This window comes from Meriones unguiculatus, chromosome 8 (assembly GCF_030254825.1).
Source record: "Meriones unguiculatus strain TT.TT164.6M chromosome 8, Bangor_MerUng_6.1, whole genome shotgun sequence".
NCBI classification, from domain to species: domain Eukaryota; kingdom Metazoa; phylum Chordata; class Mammalia; order Rodentia; family Muridae; genus Meriones; species Meriones unguiculatus.
Window position 1 is genome coordinate 23,581,044 of NC_083356.1, and position 17,867 is coordinate 23,598,910.

The window sequence follows — 17,867 nt, forward strand, 5'->3', positions numbered from 1 at the left end:
CCCCCTTCCCCCAGGTCACACCGAGCTGTGACAGTGACAGCCCCATTCTAGGAGGCAGGTAGGTCTGAGACCACTGCCTGTCTGAGCTGCAGATCCTGCGCAGTGACTCACCCTCTCTGAGCCTGTTCTCTCCCATAAATTGAAGGTAATAAAAGCCACTTTCCAGGGAGACTAACGGCCGTTAGGCGGTTAGCTTGGTAATGGTGGTAGGCACTTGACAACTGCCCCACCTCCTAGCGTAGGGATCTTGTGCAGGGCGGTGGTACATACCCTCAGGCATCTTCACCGCTGTGTAACCCAGGCTGGCCTCTACCTCACGAGCCTCCTGCCTTAGCCTCCCAAGGGCTGAGATGATTACTAGCGCTCAGTGAAACCGTCACCGAGGCACATACTTAGGATTTTAGAGAAGCGCAGTAACAGATGTCTTGTTCTTTACGAGTTGAGTTGTGAAGAAGTTGAGAACCAGCAGCTGATGAAAAGCTGGTTTCTGTGAGTGGAGCAGGGTGGTGGGGAGGCTGTTAGTCTATGGTCAGGTGTCTTTTGGGAGATAGGGAACCACTGGGCATTGCTGTGGCAGATGGAAGATTTGTCCAGTGGCCTGCTCTAACGGGCAGTGCCTAGACCAAGTGCTGGGATGCTGGGGTTCACCCCACAGAAAAGGTGAAAGCTGAAGGCACTGCTCAGCTACCTGTTTCTGCTGACACTGGACCCTAGACTCTCTCCAGAAGTCCTTGCAAGGTAGATGGCCCCTTGTGCAGGGGGTGCAAGGACTGCAGTTTCCTGATGCAGGGTCAGATAAGGAGAGCCACCAGCTGAGGGAGCTGTGGAGGCTGCAGGGTTCCCCAAACTTGCTTCCTTTTGGGAGGGAGTTTGGGAACACCAGGTTTCCAGGAAAACGGCCCCTGGTGGAGTGAGCAGGGAACCCCTGAGTCTAGGTCTGGAAACCATTTAACAAGCCAGAGAAGAAGCTGGGGCAGCCAAAGCCTCCAGTCTCTTTGGCATCCAAGTCCCTGTTGGAATCAGGAAACTTGGAAGCTGAGCAACCCTGGGTTCAAAACTGGGAACTTTGTGGCTTTCCAGAGTAGGATGGCTGAATTTGATCTTACAGAACAGCACTTACTTGTATCCTTTGGGAGCCCTGGAGCAGCTTCTGGTCACTTCCTCTGGTGACTTTAGGCTGAGTGCTTTACACCGGGGTTTCAGATCCTGGTTTTGGTTCACCAAGAGCAACAGCCCCCCAGGTATCCAGCCTGCGCCCCTGGATGTCAGTCACTCCCTTGCTAAACACGGGGAGGCCATATACCAGGACCTGGGGTCCTGAGGCCCTCTGCACAAGCCCCTGGCTTCCCAGAGAACCGTGCTTACAGATGGGGGTCATCAGGTGTGCCTATGCCATTTGTGATTTTGTAGTGAGTGAGTATTAACTTCTTAACTCTATTCTGCAAATGAGCCTGGAAAAGAACAAGATACGGGAGTGCTGGTGTCCTCCTGACCCCATCAGTCACGCCTGTTCCCTTTCTCTTCATGGTGTATTCCAGAGCCTGGCTTCTGTTTTTACTTCTGCCGTTGTGCATTTCTAGTGCATTGCCAGTTTAGCTAATTAGATACCTGGGTGTTTGGAAGTGTTCAGTGGTGTGGTTGCTCCGCCGCCTCAACGGTGGACTGTGGCTGAGTCCGTCTTTGTTGAGACTCTTCCACTCCTCCCTTCCCACGGTCGTTTTGTTAATAGAATTGCTTATGTCCTCACCATAGAGTGGTGCACTTACTTATCCACTTCTAACCAAATCTTGTTTCCTTTCAGCTGTGTAGAGTAGGAAAATCCTGGCAATCGCTCAGTCCGCTTCTGTCGAATTTCCCTGCAAGAGCGTTTTTCAGGAAGAAGTCTTGTGTGGCTCACGTTCTGTCACTGTTCCTCTCTTAGGTCCTGGCCATAAGTCACCATGGCGCAGCAGGCCGCAGACAAGTACCTCTACGTGGATAAAAACTTCATCAACAACCCGCTGGCCCAGGCTGACTGGGCTGCCAAGAAGCTGGTCTGGGTGCCCTCCGACAAGAATGGCTTTGAACCAGCCAGCCTCAAGGAGGAGGTGGGAGAGGAGGCCATCGTGGAGCTGGTGGAGAATGGGAAGAAGGTGAAGGTGAACAAGGATGACATCCAGAAGATGAATCCCCCCAAGTTCTCCAAGGTGGAGGACATGGCGGAGCTCACATGCCTCAACGAAGCCTCGGTGCTGCACAACCTCAAGGAGCGTTACTACTCAGGGCTCATCTATGTGAGTGGCCCCGAGAATGGGGGTGGGGGTGTCTCTACCCCAGGTGCCGGGGCTCCGGCTCCCTGGGCGAGGGGAAAGCTTTAAGGAGTGCCAGGGGACATGCTCACAGCTGTTGTACCTGGGCATCCTGGTGGAATGTTCGTTATCACCCTTTCTGTTCCCTGCTCACCCTGTTTTGGGCCACATGTAGGAAGAACACGCCCCCCACCTGCTGGCCTCTGACCTCAGATTTGTGTGGAGACTTGTGGGTTCAGGCCAACACAGTAACTAATGGAGTACTGCTCTCTCCTGGCTCCCTATTCTTCCCTTACCACCCGGTCAACCCCTACAGCCACCAGTTTGATTCTGTCCCCTTTTGGTATCTCTGCCATTTTTTTCCTTGTAGAATCCTGTTGGTAAAGCCTCCTTCCTAAGGTCTACATGTGGGACAGAGTTGAGCTGCCAAGAGTGGGATGTGACACGCCAACACGTTACTGCTGGTTCCATGCCAGGTCCTACAAAAAAGGAGGCATTGGAGTCGTGAGAGCAGTGTGTGCAGAGGCCCCAAGTACACCAAAGACATGGAGTGTTTTTTTTCTTTTAGGGGGAGGTGGGGGACTTATTTTGCTTTCAGATGGACAGCTTTATCACCACATGGGTGATGTTGAGAGAAGAGCCTTTTCCCAGCCCTTGTTGTGGGTTTATGAGCTTTGAGCTTTACCAGCCCTGTGGTCTCAAGGTTCTTTCTAGTGCCAACCTCAGAGCTATCTTCTTCTTTTTTTTTTCCTTCCTTAACTAGTCTTTGAAAACAGAATGTTACTTTATGAGTGATCAGTTGGAATCCTCAGGATGGGCCAGATGCTGCATCCACCACCCTCCTGAGCTTACGTGTTTCTTTGTCAGGAAGTCCATATCTGAATCTGCCCTAAACAACTTTTAGGCGCCCCATTTGCCAGTCCCCATTTGCCCCATTTGCCGGTCCTGGGGCGTTTTGTCTCTCAGCCTTGGCACTCAAGTTATATTCTCCTTGCCTTTGGCACAGGTGGGCTCTGAAGGAGGTGGACGTTAGAACCACAGCAGAGGTACAATCGTCCATCTTCAGTGACACTCTCCAAACAGCATTCCCATTGTCACCTTGCTTCTGCCAAGGCCAAAGAGGCCTGAAGGCCAGATTTCCTCTTTTTAGTTTGGCTGTTTAGGAAGAAATATAATGTGGTGGCTGTTCTTCCTAAAACAGCCCTTTGTTTGACTACGCTGCTGCAGCCACCATGGTCTTGCTTTCAAGGCCGAGTAACACAGTTCAGAGCCCAAGGGAATGCGATACAGCCCTGTCATTAAAAGGCTTGTGTGCTGAGGGGTCTGAGAGCTCCCGAGGGCCCAGCCATTGATTTTTCTATGAGAGGTCAGGGCAACGTCACATTTCCACAGGGTGCTTCCTACTCCACTGAATGCTGCCACCCCACTCCCCAAAGCCCCCAGTTGGGGTATGGCCACTTGGGATTATACGGAAGTCTCCCAAGTGGGCCAGATCATAGCAAGAGCAGCGCTCTTATCTACCAAATCATATCTCTAGTCCCAAAACCTGGCGTTTTTGATGAGAATGTGCATTAAACAAATTCAAAACTCCTGCCCCTCAGAAGCATCAAACATGAAGTTCAAACTGGGACTTGCAGAAAAGTGAAGGAAGGAAGGAAGGAAGGAAGCCTTGTGTCTGCCTAGATAACAGGGAAGCCACAGTCTCCTTGCCTGGGAGCGGGGCGCTCTCAGCAGCTTTGTGGCTGATGGTACAGTCACGCCACTGTGCCAGTCTGCCCCTCTGGCTCACATGGCACCGTGTAGCCTCACTTTCTCCGTAAAGCATCCAGGTAGCTCCTGACCTCCACCAGGCCTGGACTCTGGCTGCAGCTGTTTAAGTGAAGTTCTTCTACTTGGCCTCTTCCTGCTTTCTCCATCAAAATGAGCTTCTGTTGGGAAACAGGCTGGTCACCTGCCCTCGCCTCTGGCTAGCTGCAGATGGCCTTTCCTTCACACACGGCGGTAATGTTGGCTGTCAGAGCATTTGGTGCTAATCACCATACCCTTGTGAGTGACACTCAGAGCTTCTGTAGGTGGATGTGGTATACAGAAGCCCTGTGGTGTGCCCAGGGCTCCGGTGGTGGGCACTAGCTCTGGGTTTGCTCCTGCCACAGATCATCCCCCAAGTAGCATCCGTAGGGGCTGATCAGGGAAATCCCTGCAGAGACAGAACCGTGGGTGATCAAAAGCCTTTGGTGGCTGGCGAGGCAGGGCTGCAGCCTCCCTCACATCCCATATGTGTACATCAAGGTTCCACACTGTTACTCCAGGAACTTTTGAGCGGCACTTGCCCGGCTTTGTGGGCGGCACAGCCAATTCTGTACCACAGCTGCTCTGTCTTTTCCTCTGGGGGGAGGTGAGGCTTGGGACAGGGGGCGCTTGGGCACAAAGAGCCTCTGTGGCCTGTGAATGGAACAGCTCCCTGGTGTGGCTGCGTGGGAGCAGAGCCACTTGCTCGGGGTTTGCCTCCATGAGTGTTTAGTGTGTTCCTTCCTCCCACCTGAGCTGTGTGCCCCCTTCTCAGGTCTCAGCTGGCTAGTGTTCCTGGCTTGGAGGAATTACTCCAGAGAATTCTTTAGAGCCCTCTGCAATGTCATCTGCCCCTCCAGCTGTCCAAAGGAAGGGTCCTACTTGACCCTCTGTCTTGTTCTGTTTCTGCCAGCTGTTTCAAACATCTGGCTCTGTGGCACACCCTATATGTGGGACCATGTGTCCTTGGCTTTTATTGGGCCAGAGTTCCTAGAGTATGGGCTTTCTCCAAGGCCGAGAACAAAGTCCAAGTGTTTGGAGAACCTGTGATGACCTCATTCTCGTCTGGCCTTCTAGCCTATCCCCACCTGATCGATACCATCTGACATCCACACAGGAGATACCTTGCTCCCTTCTTTTTGCAGCACCCAAGCCCTTGTCACGTTGGACTTTGCTTTGATCTTCCTGGTCCCTTGAGAATAGAGTAGTTGGAAGGAGAATACATGGCGAAGCCTTCTATCCCAGTCTCATAACTCCTTGGGAAGAAGGAAGTCTTTGCAGTTTTACCTGCAGCTAGACCCTCTTGTGAGTGTCCCAAGTTATCTGCTGTCCTAGTGCAGACCAGAGCACCTGGTTAGGAGTGGAGAGCAGACCAGAGCACCTGGTTAGGAGTGGAGAGCAGACCAGAGCACCTGGTTAGGAGTGGAGAGCAGACCAGTGCACTTGGGAAAGCAGCTGACAAGTGTCTGGATGGTGGGCTCCTCTGAGCGTTGTCCTCAGCAAGCTTTTGTTGGCAGTTCCAAGGAGAAAGCTTTTGGGCAGTGCAGGGGGGAAGAGACCTGTCTTCATGCCTGGTTTCTGTGCAAACCTCTGGGTTTAGTCTTGCAGTTTACTAGAGAGAGCACAGATGGACAGGGCTGGATGCATATCACGATCAGCTCCCCAGATTAGCTACCCCTGGATCAGGGGATAGAATTGTACAGTGAAGATGCAGGACGTATAGAATGAGGAAAGCAAAGGATGTTTATAGAGAATTGGCCCTCCAGACCAAGAAGGTTGGCCTTCATCTTCTTGAGGCCTGAGTTTGTTCCCAGTGAGGCTTCATGTCTTGTGACCTTTGACTGTCCCTTAGCAGAGGCAGGGCTAGTTTTGGTGCGGTGCCTAGTTTTGATGCTGAGCCTTGCTCTCCAGCCTTCCCTCCAGCTTGGGGTCTATTTTTCTAAGAACGTAGTGCTGGGGTTACTATCACTGCTTGAAGACACGTCCTCCAAACTGAGTATCCTTGGATGCCCTCGGCAAGGACAGTTCTTATGTGTTGGCTAGGAGTCTGCCATTTGTGTCTGGAAGGAGCAGGGAAATTTATTAGAATTGGTCACAAGGCATTGTGGAGGAAAGAGCCCTGTAGCTCTCCATACATGTATTCGTACTCCTTACCATGCAGTGAGGTGACGACCTTAGCCTTCGGTCTTTCCACAGATAGCAAAGTGGAAGGAGAAGGTTAAGGACCCCCACCCCCTGGCCTGGGAGTTGAACCTTGGGTATCTGACTCCAGGGGCTTCTTGTAAAGGTCAAAGCAGACCTGGAACATTGGGTGTGTTGTCAGTGTCTTGCATTTAAGTGTTGACAGTTTTGAGTGTCTGCCCCTGGAGAAGGCTTTTAGAGGACCCAAAAGTGGCCTTTATGTTTTCTAAAGATTTGCACAGGAATGCACGGCATGGACTAGCTTTTAGCAACTGCAATCTACTTGATGTAGTAGGATGGTGAGCTTTTCCAGTGTTAGAGGGTGAAGTGTGTGGTGTGCGTGTGAATGCAGAATAAGCTGTGTTTCTTTGCAGTTTTCTGGGATACAGTTGAATTCTTCATCTTTGCGCATCTCTTTTACAATGACAGACACATCTCTTATTGTCCTAGGATCTGAGTTTTTTTGTTTCTCAAGACAGTGTTTCTCCATGTAGCCCTGGCTGTCCTGGAAGTCTCTCTGTAGAATCAAGCTGGCCTAAATGCAGAGATCTGCCTGCCTCTGCCTCCTGATTAAAGAGGGATTAAAAGTATGTGCTCCTGGACTGGCTGGAATCTGAGTTTTGTGACTGGATGTCTGTGTGCTTTGGTGTGTGGACCTTGTCTGATGCGCGCTTGTTAGCATTCAAAGCTGGCAGCCACCTGTGCTGAGAGAGTGCTAGCACACCACGCAGCTTCAGCGGGAGCAGGCACACCAGAGAATGCTGTCACCCTCGGCTGCTTTCTGGCCTTGAAAACAGTGGACACGCAGGCACACAGCGGTAGAGTGCTGCCGAGAATCAGACTCGCTAACACATATCCTCTCTGCCGCTTTCTTTAGACCTACTCAGGCCTGTTCTGTGTGGTCATCAATCCTTATAAGAACCTGCCTATCTACTCAGAGGAGATCGTGGAGATGTACAAGGGCAAGAAGAGGCACGAGATGCCGCCCCACATCTACGCCATCACAGACACTGCCTACAGGAGCATGATGCAGGGTGAGTGCTTGGGGCAGTGGCGTGCTTGCCTGGCCTCTCCAGGGGTCCCATCCTTACCCAGTGCCTGGTGATTGCATCATCATCTGAGAGCCAGGGCTAATGGCTATATAAAGGACATATTTTGTATTGATAGAATGCTCTAGAAACTCTAAAGATTAGAAGATTGTTTTCCCACTTTTTCATCTTTCTAAGGGTCACCCACATCAGTTTTTGGATCTGTTCTAGGTTCTTCTCCCAGTTCCTCATTCTCTCCCTTCCGTGCATAGCATTGCTGGCACACAGTTGGTGATAACGCTGGAGTGCTTTTCTTTTTTAGGGCACAGACGTGAAGTCTGCCCCGGTGACTGCACCCCTCCACTTGCCTGTATTCTCTGTCCCGTCACAGTGAAGTGTTTTGGGAGGGTGTCTGTTCACTAATTCCTTCTTCTGGCCACACCCCTTGACCACTTCCTGTCTAGACTGACTGACAGGTCCCCTGTTACCTTTGTCCTTCTGTGTTCTCCTTCTCCCTTCTGCTTCTTCCTTTTCCCTGGTGTGGGGCAGTCTCCCACTCCCTGCCTTTCCTTCACTTGTCTCTGCTCTCTTAGGCTCCCTCCTCCCCTGTCTACTTGGCTGTCTCCATGACTCTCTTGTTTCTGCCTATGGGTGCTCCTCTTATGCTCGTCCTTAGCCCTGGCCTTTCATTCAACAACTGCAGTGGTTTCTGCCATCAGTGCCTGGCTATGTCCCTGATCACTACCAGTCAGTCCATCCTCCACAAGTTGCTAACCTTGGAGCCTAGAACCTAGGCCTCTCACACACTTTCCTGTCAGCAGCCCTTTCCCAAGTCAACCAACGCTTACCTTCGTTTTTTTGGGTTTTTGGGTTCAAAAACAGTGCCTCACTATGTAGCCTAGTATGGTCTTAAACTTAGAATTTCCCTGTCTTGTGCTTCCCCATGCTCGTTCTTTTTCTCAATGTTTCTGATCCTGTTTTCATCCCACTCCCACAGCTGTAGCCTTAGGTCTGGCTTTGCAACGCTTCATACTGTTGACCTCTTAACCTTCATTCTAGCAGAGCCTCTTGGAACGTAGCTAAACCCTGGCATATGTAATTCTAATTCAGACCCAACTCCCAGCAGCACTCTGACCTGTTTTGATAGTTTCTTTTGCATTTGTTTTTCAAGCACTGTAGTCCATCATTCAGTAGTGGTCACGCCCCTGGTGTTAGCTTAGCCCTGGTTTAGTGGTTCAGAATGGCAGTGTGCACCCTTCGCTCTTCCCACAGTGCTATGCAGAAGGTATTTCTTGGTCAGGTTATTAATTAGGCAGGATGTGCAAGTTTGGCCTAGCATTTGGCTTATATTCACGTCTCTCAGAATTCCATATGGAAGCCAGCCCTTTGGTTTTAAAGTAGGATGTCTGTCTGAAAGTGCTAATGAGAGCAGTGTGGTGGGAGAACATTTTGTGATGTTCCAGAGGAGCCTGAGTCTCTGTAGAGGTTATGAGTCACTTTCCCTCGGCTTTCCCCGGCGTGCTGCGAGAAGTGCATTCGGGGTCTTTCCGAGTAGGGCACGCTCTCATTCTCTGCAGGACTTAAGCCAGCCTCCTCTTGTCTGTCATGGGAGAGCGATGGAGTGGCCCCCGCAGCCAGTCATTGGACCTGGACTCTTGGCCTCTCATCAGATAACCTGTAGGGCTCTTTCCCAAGAGAGTTCCCGTTTTCAATTATTCACAAGACGGAAGTTTGGGGAAGGATTCCTGAAAGTCAAACAGGTGGGGTTAAGAGATAAAAAGCATGCCTTGTCCATAGCAGAGCAGCCTCAGCAGGGAAGGAGCTGTCCTGGACCGCGAGGGCAGTGTGGGGCTCTAAAAGCCCTGGGCTTTCTTGGGAATGGTCTGTACAGTTGCTGGGACCTCATGTTTTCTAACCCTCAGCTTGAGAGGCTCCCACGTTGCTTTCTGTTTTTCTTTGGGCTTGCTGAAAATCTTTAGCCCCCATGTGGCCATACTAAGCACATTCTAGGCTGTTGAAAAGTTCTCTGTACCCAGTGGGCCCACAAAGCCTTTAGCGATAGTGTTCTTGGGGTGTGAAGGAAGTTAGTTACACAGCCTACCTGTGTCACTGTGTGTCACTAGGAGAGAGTGTATCCTAAAGGGACCCTGGATCCTTGCCCTAAACCAGGGATTGTAGGTGGAACCTTAGTCTTCAGGCTGTTGGAGCCTGTTCCTCTCTGTTTTGAGGTGAAGCCTTAGGGCTTGCTATCCACCCAGTGGGGGAGGGGGCAAGTTTGCTTTGTTTTTTGCTTCTTAAAAGGTATGGCCAGATGGTTCCTTTTCTGGCCTCCTCTCCACCCTCCCCCAAGAACTAGACAAAAATTTCCTTCCTGAGTTGGTTGTGGCTTATGACATACTAGCATTTATTCTACCAAATAGGGTAGTTGGTGGCTTTGTTTGGGGACTTTTTATGAGACAAGCTTTTTGTCCCATTCCAGGCCCCTTCCTTGTCTTTGAACCCTTTGGTGCTGGGGTTTGCCTTACAGTCTTGGTCACTGCCTGTGGCACTTTAGTTTCATCCTGCTTTGGATGATAGATTATAAGCTACTTTACCTACTTGTCAGATTAAGGCGTTTGAGATACTGTATGATGCATCGTAGTATCCTGGCCTCTTTTCGTTCTTTCTAGCTGTGAACAGAAAAAAATATCCTCAACCACTTTTTTTTTTTAGGGTTCAGACTGTATTGGTTTGACCAAAAATAGCAATTCCGGGGGCGTCATCCACAGACGTGAAAGCCCTCAGCCACTTCTGTTAGATGTTCCCTGATAGACAAAATTGTCCCCAGTTGAAAATTCTACACTGAGCTTTACAGATGGTCAGTCAGTGGCTGTCTGGACCCTGTACTGTCAAGGGTTTGAGACACAATCTCAAAGAGTGCTGGGCTAGACCAGTATTGTCTGCTATGGGCACAGGATAGGGCACTGAAGGGTATGGTGCCCAGCTCAGGCCACACGAACAGGTGATAGGAAATGCTGGCATACCAGAAGGGCTTCTCACTTTCCTGTCACATCCTAAAGACAGATGTGGGGCCATAGTTGCATAACAAGGCAAGCTGCTCCTGCTCCTGCTGCTGCTGCTGCTGCAGGCCAGTTCAGTGGCAGCAGGTGTCAGGTGCCTGGGAACTGAAGGAAGTTGTGGCTGCTGAGGCTGGTATGGCAGCGAAGGCACCGTGGAGGTAGAGCCCACGGGAAACCTGGCCGCTCGGTGTTAATAAGTGGTTGTGCTGCAGCCCAGACGTGCCTGCACAGTTTCGTCTGTTGTTCCAATCTCCAGCCTCGGGTTTAATTAAAGTTGGGCTGGCACGGCCGACTTACCGCTCTACCTCCGGTTCTCCCGTTTGTTGTGTTTCTGCCGTCTTGGCTATCAAGAGACATTTCAGCCTTAGGAGCCAGGTGAGAGCATGAACTTGCGTTCCTGCACACAGCATGAAGGGCGTAGGTGTATCCTGGGTCAGGCACAGGGGCTGCATGTGGAAATCAGGCAGCAGCACCCCTGTGGGCTGGAGGAAGGGTGCTTTTGGCCTGGGGCCTTTGTTGGTATCAGTGAGAGAGTTTGGCTGGAGCTCAGTTATCTACCAATACAGGTAGGAAAGCAGCTGTGCTTCCCAGCGCAGAGTTAGGCCAGGTTCACTCTCTGGGATGCTGGCATTTTAATGAGCTCACAGGTTCGCGGGGGAGGCAGCAGGGTTCGCTTTCATTGCAGGCCTGCCCTTTGTACTGTGCCACCCTCCTTTCCATCTCTTTGCTTCTCTTCAGAAGCTGCCCCGGAAGTGGTCGGTCACTCAATAGTCGCTCCAGTGCCCGGTGAATGACCACATTCCTCTTGGTGGTTGACTGACCTTGCTGGGTAAACAATGGCATTGAGGTTTGTGTGCTACCTTCATATCCAAGCGTGGTCCGCCTGCCCACAGGTGAAGGGATGGGCCCAGGTGTGTTAACTGCTGATGTGTCATGCATCGGCACTGGGAATCTCTTGATTCCCTGAACAAGGAGGGCATGAGTACCGATGCTCTCTTTTCTGGCTAGTCTTTGAAGGAATTCTTTTCAGTCTAGCAGTTAGATGTGTGTGTGTGGGAGAGAGAGAGAGAGAGAGCGCTCCCAGCACCACTGAGTGTCTGCTCAGTTGGTTCCAGGTCTTCTTGAGGAAAAGCCCCCAGCTCACCAGAGGCCAGGAGAGTATTTTAGCTTTTGAGTGGCAGCCTAGGAGCCGGAGCGGTGGGAAGCCACAGATGTGATGACTCCACTTAAGCAGGATTGTGCCGGCCAGGAGGCCTGAGCCCTGCCAGCCTTCTCACAAAGGCCCCACTGTCTGCTGGGGAGGTACGGAGCCAGCCCTGTGCCTGATCGTGTGCCTCAGGAGGCAGAGTGGCTTCCCTGAAGAGGGCCATGCCCCATGTCTGTGTGACATGGTCCTTGCCCAGGACCAGCCTCTTGCTTCCTGTGTGCTGTGCACTGCAGAGCATCTACACATGCAGAGCAGAGGTCCCGCCCAGAGGATTGCTGATTGTGCCCAGACACACTAGGTGACAGTGAGGGTTCCCACATAGAAGTGATGTGCCCGGGAACATTGGGGGCTGCCATGATAGGCATGGGGTTTCTAAACCACTTAGCTACAGCCAAGGGCCTGCTGGGCCTCTCAGCCTGTTGTAGGGAGAAGCGGTTTCTCGGGAAGAATATGGGGTTTGGATGGGATAGAGTAGGACTCTTGCTCTTTCCTTTGCTAATTAGCCTGGCTGAGGGAGCCTTTGATTTCTCTGCCTCTCAAGCTTGACACAACATGGGCAGGCTGAGGAGTTCCAGGAGTGGCTGTAGGGCAGTGCAAGCCTGTGTGGCAGGTACCTGAGGAAGGGGCAATAGGAGACTGAGTACACAGCGCCCATGGGACCTTCCCAGTGCCCAGTCCTGACACTACCCTGCAGCCTATGTACTGCAGGTAAATGAGCAGGTATTCCTTCCAGGGGCTTCTCAGCCTCAGAGCCACAGGCGCAGAACTGACTTCACCCTATCTCCGGAGAGTGGCCTCTGTGGTCTTCCAGCAGAGTGTCATTTGCTCTAGGGTGTCTCTTTCTTCCCTATTGCTGATGGGCCAGTAGAGGCCCTGAGACACACAAGCACCCACCTACTTCTCCATGCTGTTCCCTGGATGGCAGGTCTGCTCCTGAAGTGAGCTACTGTCTTATAAGCCCACCAATTTTATTGTCCTCACATCTAGGCTCTGCTCCCCAAAGAGGAATGTGTGATATACAGGTCCTTTACATATAAAGTTCCCACAGTCTTGACCCGGGGTTCTGGCTCAGGGTTGACTCCCAAGGACCTAAGATGTTTTTAGCATTCAGACAGTACAGCTTGGGGGTGGGGGTGGGGTCATAGTCTGTTCGTAGTCTTGTCTGTCCACCTTCAGCTGGTCCAGAAATACAGTAGTGCCAAGGTGCAGGCTGAAAGGAGAGGTGTGCTGCTGTGTTCCTGTGGCACGCTCTGCTTGGCACCCTCCAGCATACCTCTTACTAGAATGGCAAGGTTGCTAGAGGCCCTGGCATCTTTGAGAGCACCCCTACCCCCATGCTATACTGTCACTGATGCTCCTGAGCTTATCTGGGGGCAGTGGAGTTGTCTTTTGGGTGTCAGCGGTCCCTGAGTCTTGCCTGGGAGTGTCCATATGGCTCCTGTGTGTCCCGTTTTGCTTCTGTCCTATTCTCCTTTTGTTCCTTCCCCAAGAGCACAGCTCTGCAGAGCCATGGCCTGAGGCTCCTTACCCTCTGTCTGGGACCCAGCAAGGCCTCCCTTTCCACTTTGTAGTTTCTTTTCCCCAAGGAGACTTTTAGGAACGAGCAAAGCTGAGAAGCAGATATGGTCAACGTAGGCCAAACAGATGGCATTATTAAAGCAGGCAACCCGTGTACCTGACACAGGACCATGACAAGCAGCCCCCTGAAATGTGCTCTGGAGAAAATTATACAGCAGACAGACCTGTGGGCCTGGAGATGGGGTCCCTCAAGCAGGCACTCACTCAGCTATGGCCTTATGACAGTTCCTCCTGGGAGGTACACTCTCTGAGCCTGGCCATGAGTCAGTTCTAGTAGAGGCCTGCGCCCTTCCTCCTCTACTTCCTGTCTAGCTGATGTCACCCCTGTGCTAGCATTCTCAAGCCTCATAGCCTTTTATGGACAAGAGTCAGCCATAGCTCCTTTCACAGAGGAAGTGAGCCATAGAGTGTGTGTGTGTCTCTCTCTCCCCCACCCCCTTCCCCATATGTGTAGGAACCTAAATGCCTGGGATGAAACACCTGCAGCCAGGCCTCACGCATTCTTCTGAGTTGGCTAGAAACCTGTCCACTCAGGGTGGCCACATCAACTCTGTGACCTCATTCTGTGGCCTCACTCAGCCTTGGGGCTTCTGGGTTTAAAGTCAAGTCAGGGGCGGGAAGAGCTTGACTGCTGAGTGCTTAACTCATGAGAGCCTTTCTTGTGGTTCTGGAATGCTCCGTTGGGAGCCTGGAGATGCTCCAGGGTGGGGGTGGTTAAGGACAGCATCCTGAGTAGGCCTCAGGCATTTATCTCTGCAGGTCTTCAGAGCAGACCCTGCTCATTCCCCGGGGTCAAAGGTAGGGCCGAGGGCTGCGGTGGCACAACCAATGGCTTCCTTTCTAACTGCTCTGGGAGTATGGAGCAGTGGTAGTGAGACTCCTCTCTGCCAGCCACTGCCCACTGCTCAGGGCTGTCAGGATTCTGCCTGAGGAAAGGCTGTGGCTGCTGAGAGTTCTAGAAGCACGGCTCACAGTGCTGCCTCAGCCCACATCCTCTGAGATGGGGCCCTGGGCTGTTGATGGGGTCCTGGGTAGTTCAGAGCCTGTGTGTCAGAATAAGGTTATGTTGCCTGTTAGTGCCCCAAGTCCCAGGGCTTGGGAAAAAAAAGGCATTTCAGATAAACTGTTAGTTCCCATAGGATCAAATAAGGACTTGAGCCAAAACAAATGGCTTCAGCCAGCCTGCAAGTGTCCTCTCAGCTACCGAAATGACAGGGTGAGGCAAGGCTGTTGGCATGAGTGCCAGAGAGGGTCCCTGTCCGAGCACACAGGATGATGGCAGACAGCAGGGTGAACTGGTTCAGGCCCTCCACTTGCTGGGACTTTATGCCATTTTCTGTAAGGGATGATGCTCTGAGGTCAAGAGCAAACCTCAGACAAACTGCTGTGGAAAAAGTTAGACAAAACAGGCAGTCACACCTGCCCTACCTGACTGGTGAGGGCTTCCTTTGGCTAGCCGGGAGGTTGGGTCGTAACCTGAAACATCCAGAAAGTGTTTTAAGGATCGGATTTAAGAGTGTGAGTTACTCTGCGCAGGTGGCTCTGCCATGCTAAGAACCGGGGGCCTTACCCGAGGGGAGGAGGGGCCTCTTGGCAGGTCGTCTTTGTGAACGCAGCGGCTCACCAGAGTCTGACAAAGCAGGTTGGGATTCCTCTGAACTTGAGTTTGGTCCCCATTGATGTCCGTGGAAGTAGAACAGGTGAAGGGGGCAGAGCCAAGGATAGTAGGTAGGCAGACGTGTCATGGTGCGGCTGGCTGTAAGCTTTTGGAGTATGTTCAGGCCTCTGTGTATGTCTGTGTACATATGTACACACACGTGCTGTGGATCTTTTTACACACGAGTACCTGTATCACGTGCCGCTCCGAGCACTGTTTTTCTGCATACGTGCTTGTGCGTGTATGCACCTGTGTGTATGCAAGCATGCTTCCGCGTACATACGGGACCGAGCACAGCTGCTGCATGTGTCTGCTTCTGTGCATGTGTGTGTATGTGTGTTGGCCACCCAGCTTCCTGTTCAGCGGTGAAGTCTCTGACTCCTCCTCACACAGTTCAGGAATTCCAGTCATCCGGGGACTGGGCCTGGACAGCCCTGGGAAACAGTTCCTTCTGGAAGGAACGGAGAATGCTTCCTTTTATGGTAGCACCAGGCCTATTCTGCTCATGCCTCGCCAGCACACGCAGGTACATTCTTGCCTGCTCTGGAGTGGTGACTAAACATGCCCGCCCGCAGCCACAGCTGGGGCCGACCACAGGGAGCCGCTGGGGGAGGGCAGGGCCCCGGATGACAGGAATGCCAGCTCCGGCCTCATGGCTACGCCGCTGTTGGGGAAGAAGGGGTGGAAGCAGTTCTCCTCCAGCCTGTCCCCAGCCACCTTCTGCTTTTTCCTTTTGCCTGATATCCTGCAGAGGCTCTGCTCCTCTCTGCCTCAGTCCTTGCCTGGCAGCCTTGAAGAATGACCGAATGTCTTTGAAAACAGGGCAAGAGGGAGGAAGGTTGCAGGCCGCCTTCTTGACGTCTCCCTGAGCGGTTCTCAGGGAGGTGGGGTGATGTTGGTGTGCAAGGCTATGACGGGGCTCTCCCTTACTCCCATTCTGAGGTGCTATCTTTTGGTTTGTCTTCTGGTTTTTCAGTTACATAGTTCACCCTGGCCTTCAGTCCACAGCACTTGTGCCTCAGTCTCCAAGTTCCTGGCTTGGTGGCTGTTTCTTGGGAGATTAGAATGAAGGCTGCAGCCAAGGGCAGAGGCAGCTGCTGCCTGGGCGGGGTGTGAGGCTTCCTTTTCCTGCTTCCCTCCTGTCAGCCAGGTGACAGAATGGGGACGGCAGCGTGTGCTCGGCCCTATGTGCCGCTGAGATCGGGCCAGCTGGAAAGCTCACCTACAGGAGGGCAGGTGATCTGCCTGGTCAGTCTGTCGTTAGAGGGCTGATTCCATGTCCTGAGGCCAGGCACCCAGAAAGCCATGGGTCATTCTCTCAGCGCCTTGTCGCGTGGGGCCCTCGGCCAGAGTGAGAGCCAGGAGTGCCCTCCGTGAATGGCCAGCCGCCACCAGTGCCCCCTGATTGGCTCCCGTGCCACCGCTGCTCCATCACAGAGATGACAGTGGCCCCGCAGGAGTTTACTGTACTCACGGGGTCAGCGCTAGGTCTGTTTCACGATGGGGGAAGCCAGTGTACCTCTCCGCGTTTCTGATGTTACCAAATAGCCCAATGCTGGGTTCAACTCTTTGACGCTGTAAGGTTTGAGCTCGGCAGACTGTCCTGGAGTGTGGCTGTCTAGCGTAGCTTTCAGAGTGCAGGGCGCTCGCTTCCACTGTCCCCACATGCAAAGGAGGAGCATTCTCATCCCTCCTTGCTGAAGAGGGAAGCTAGGGGAGCAGTTGGAAGTTCCTGGTGGCGAGAGCAGGCCGTCCCAGACACATGCCAGAAGCTTTCATCCACCCCAGCTCCCTTTATCCTGTCATCCTTGTGTACCTTGTATGAGCCAAGCACCATGCGGCCATGTTTGCTTGTGTCCTTTACACAGGTGATGCCTCACGACTTGGAGTAGTGCTTGGGCTTAGTGAAGTCCATTCATTGTCTCTGGCCTTAAACTCTGTGAGGCGGTGTTCCACGCTGGGACCGTCCCATTGCACGCCAGGTCTTGTCATGGTGCCTGCTCTGATTTCTGGCCCCTCAAACAGTATTCCTTGTTTAAATATGGGCAGTATTAGGAGTGCCTGCCAATCACATTTTTTCTAAAATTCATGGGATGGCGTGGGCAGCATGGGTGTGCAGCCAGAGCTAGGGGCGGTCAGCTTCCCAGGACTTTCCACTGCAGATGCCCCTCCTCGGAGGGCTGTCCATAGCCAGCCCAGGTTGGAGGCCTGGAAAGGTCCCTTCAGAGAAGCAGTTCAGTCTTCGTTCCTTATTTTGGCAACTCTTCATGGAGGTGGGAAGAGAGAGGTTTCTTCTTCCCATCCAAGGTAACCTGATGTCCTCTTTGTTGCAGACCGGGAAGACCAGTCCATTCTGTGCACGTAAGTGTTTTCTGAGTGTGTGTGGGGAGGTTGGGCTTGTTCACTGCTCTGATGTTTTTATTTGTGGTGCTAGGGATTGAACTCATCCCTTATTCTTGGGGAGAGAATATTTTTATTTTGTTGAGAGCAGATTGGTAGGTTCATTCCCAGTTCGTCTCCCTCCCCTTCCCCTGAGACAGAACCCAAGACTAGTTAACTTCTGCCGAGTGGTCCCAGTGAGCTTTTCTGTCACAGCTAAGGCCTTTTTGAAAGGCCCTTGCCTCCTCAGGGGAGTGGTACTCAAGTGCGGTTGTGTGGGTGACAGCAAAGGACCACCATAGGCTCTAACACGATCCACCAACTGGCTTTTTCAGAACTGCCAGCGTGCCTCCCGGCTCTGAATGGTGGCCTTCCTTATCAGATTTAGACTGATACTGGCTTCTTTCCATCTTAATAAGGAGGTGGGGGAGTTCATGGAACAGAAACTGCCTCCCAGGGATATTTCAAGGGAACACACATAAGTGCCTTTGGCTCCCAGGTCGACAGCTGCCTCCCCCTGATGTCTAAAACATTTGGCCCTCAAGGCTGCCAAGTGACCAGGTTAGGCAGTGGTTATGAATCGACTTTTGTCTGGCCTCTGGTGGGCCATGGGAAACAGACTGAGAGAAGATTCCAGAGCTTCACATTTGGTTTGCTGTTGCTTTTTCTTTGTGTTGGCTCCCTCACGGGTACCCCACAGAA

General features: G+C 52.3%; 1 protein-coding gene across 1 annotated transcript in view; it reads left to right on the forward strand.

Moving 5' to 3' along the window:
• The window catches only part of Myh9 (myosin heavy chain 9), an 81,463-nt gene that overhangs the window by 27,462 nt on the left and 36,134 nt on the right, over positions 1-17,867 (forward strand). The window contains exons 2-4 of the mRNA XM_060389111.1: positions 1,922-2,273; positions 7,135-7,291; positions 17,120-17,147. Of these exons, the coding sequence (XP_060245094.1) occupies positions 1,941-2,273; positions 7,135-7,291; positions 17,120-17,147 (518 nt within the window). The 5' untranslated portion in view covers positions 1,922-1,940. The remainder of the gene's footprint in view (positions 1-1,921; positions 2,274-7,134; positions 7,292-17,119; positions 17,148-17,867) is intronic.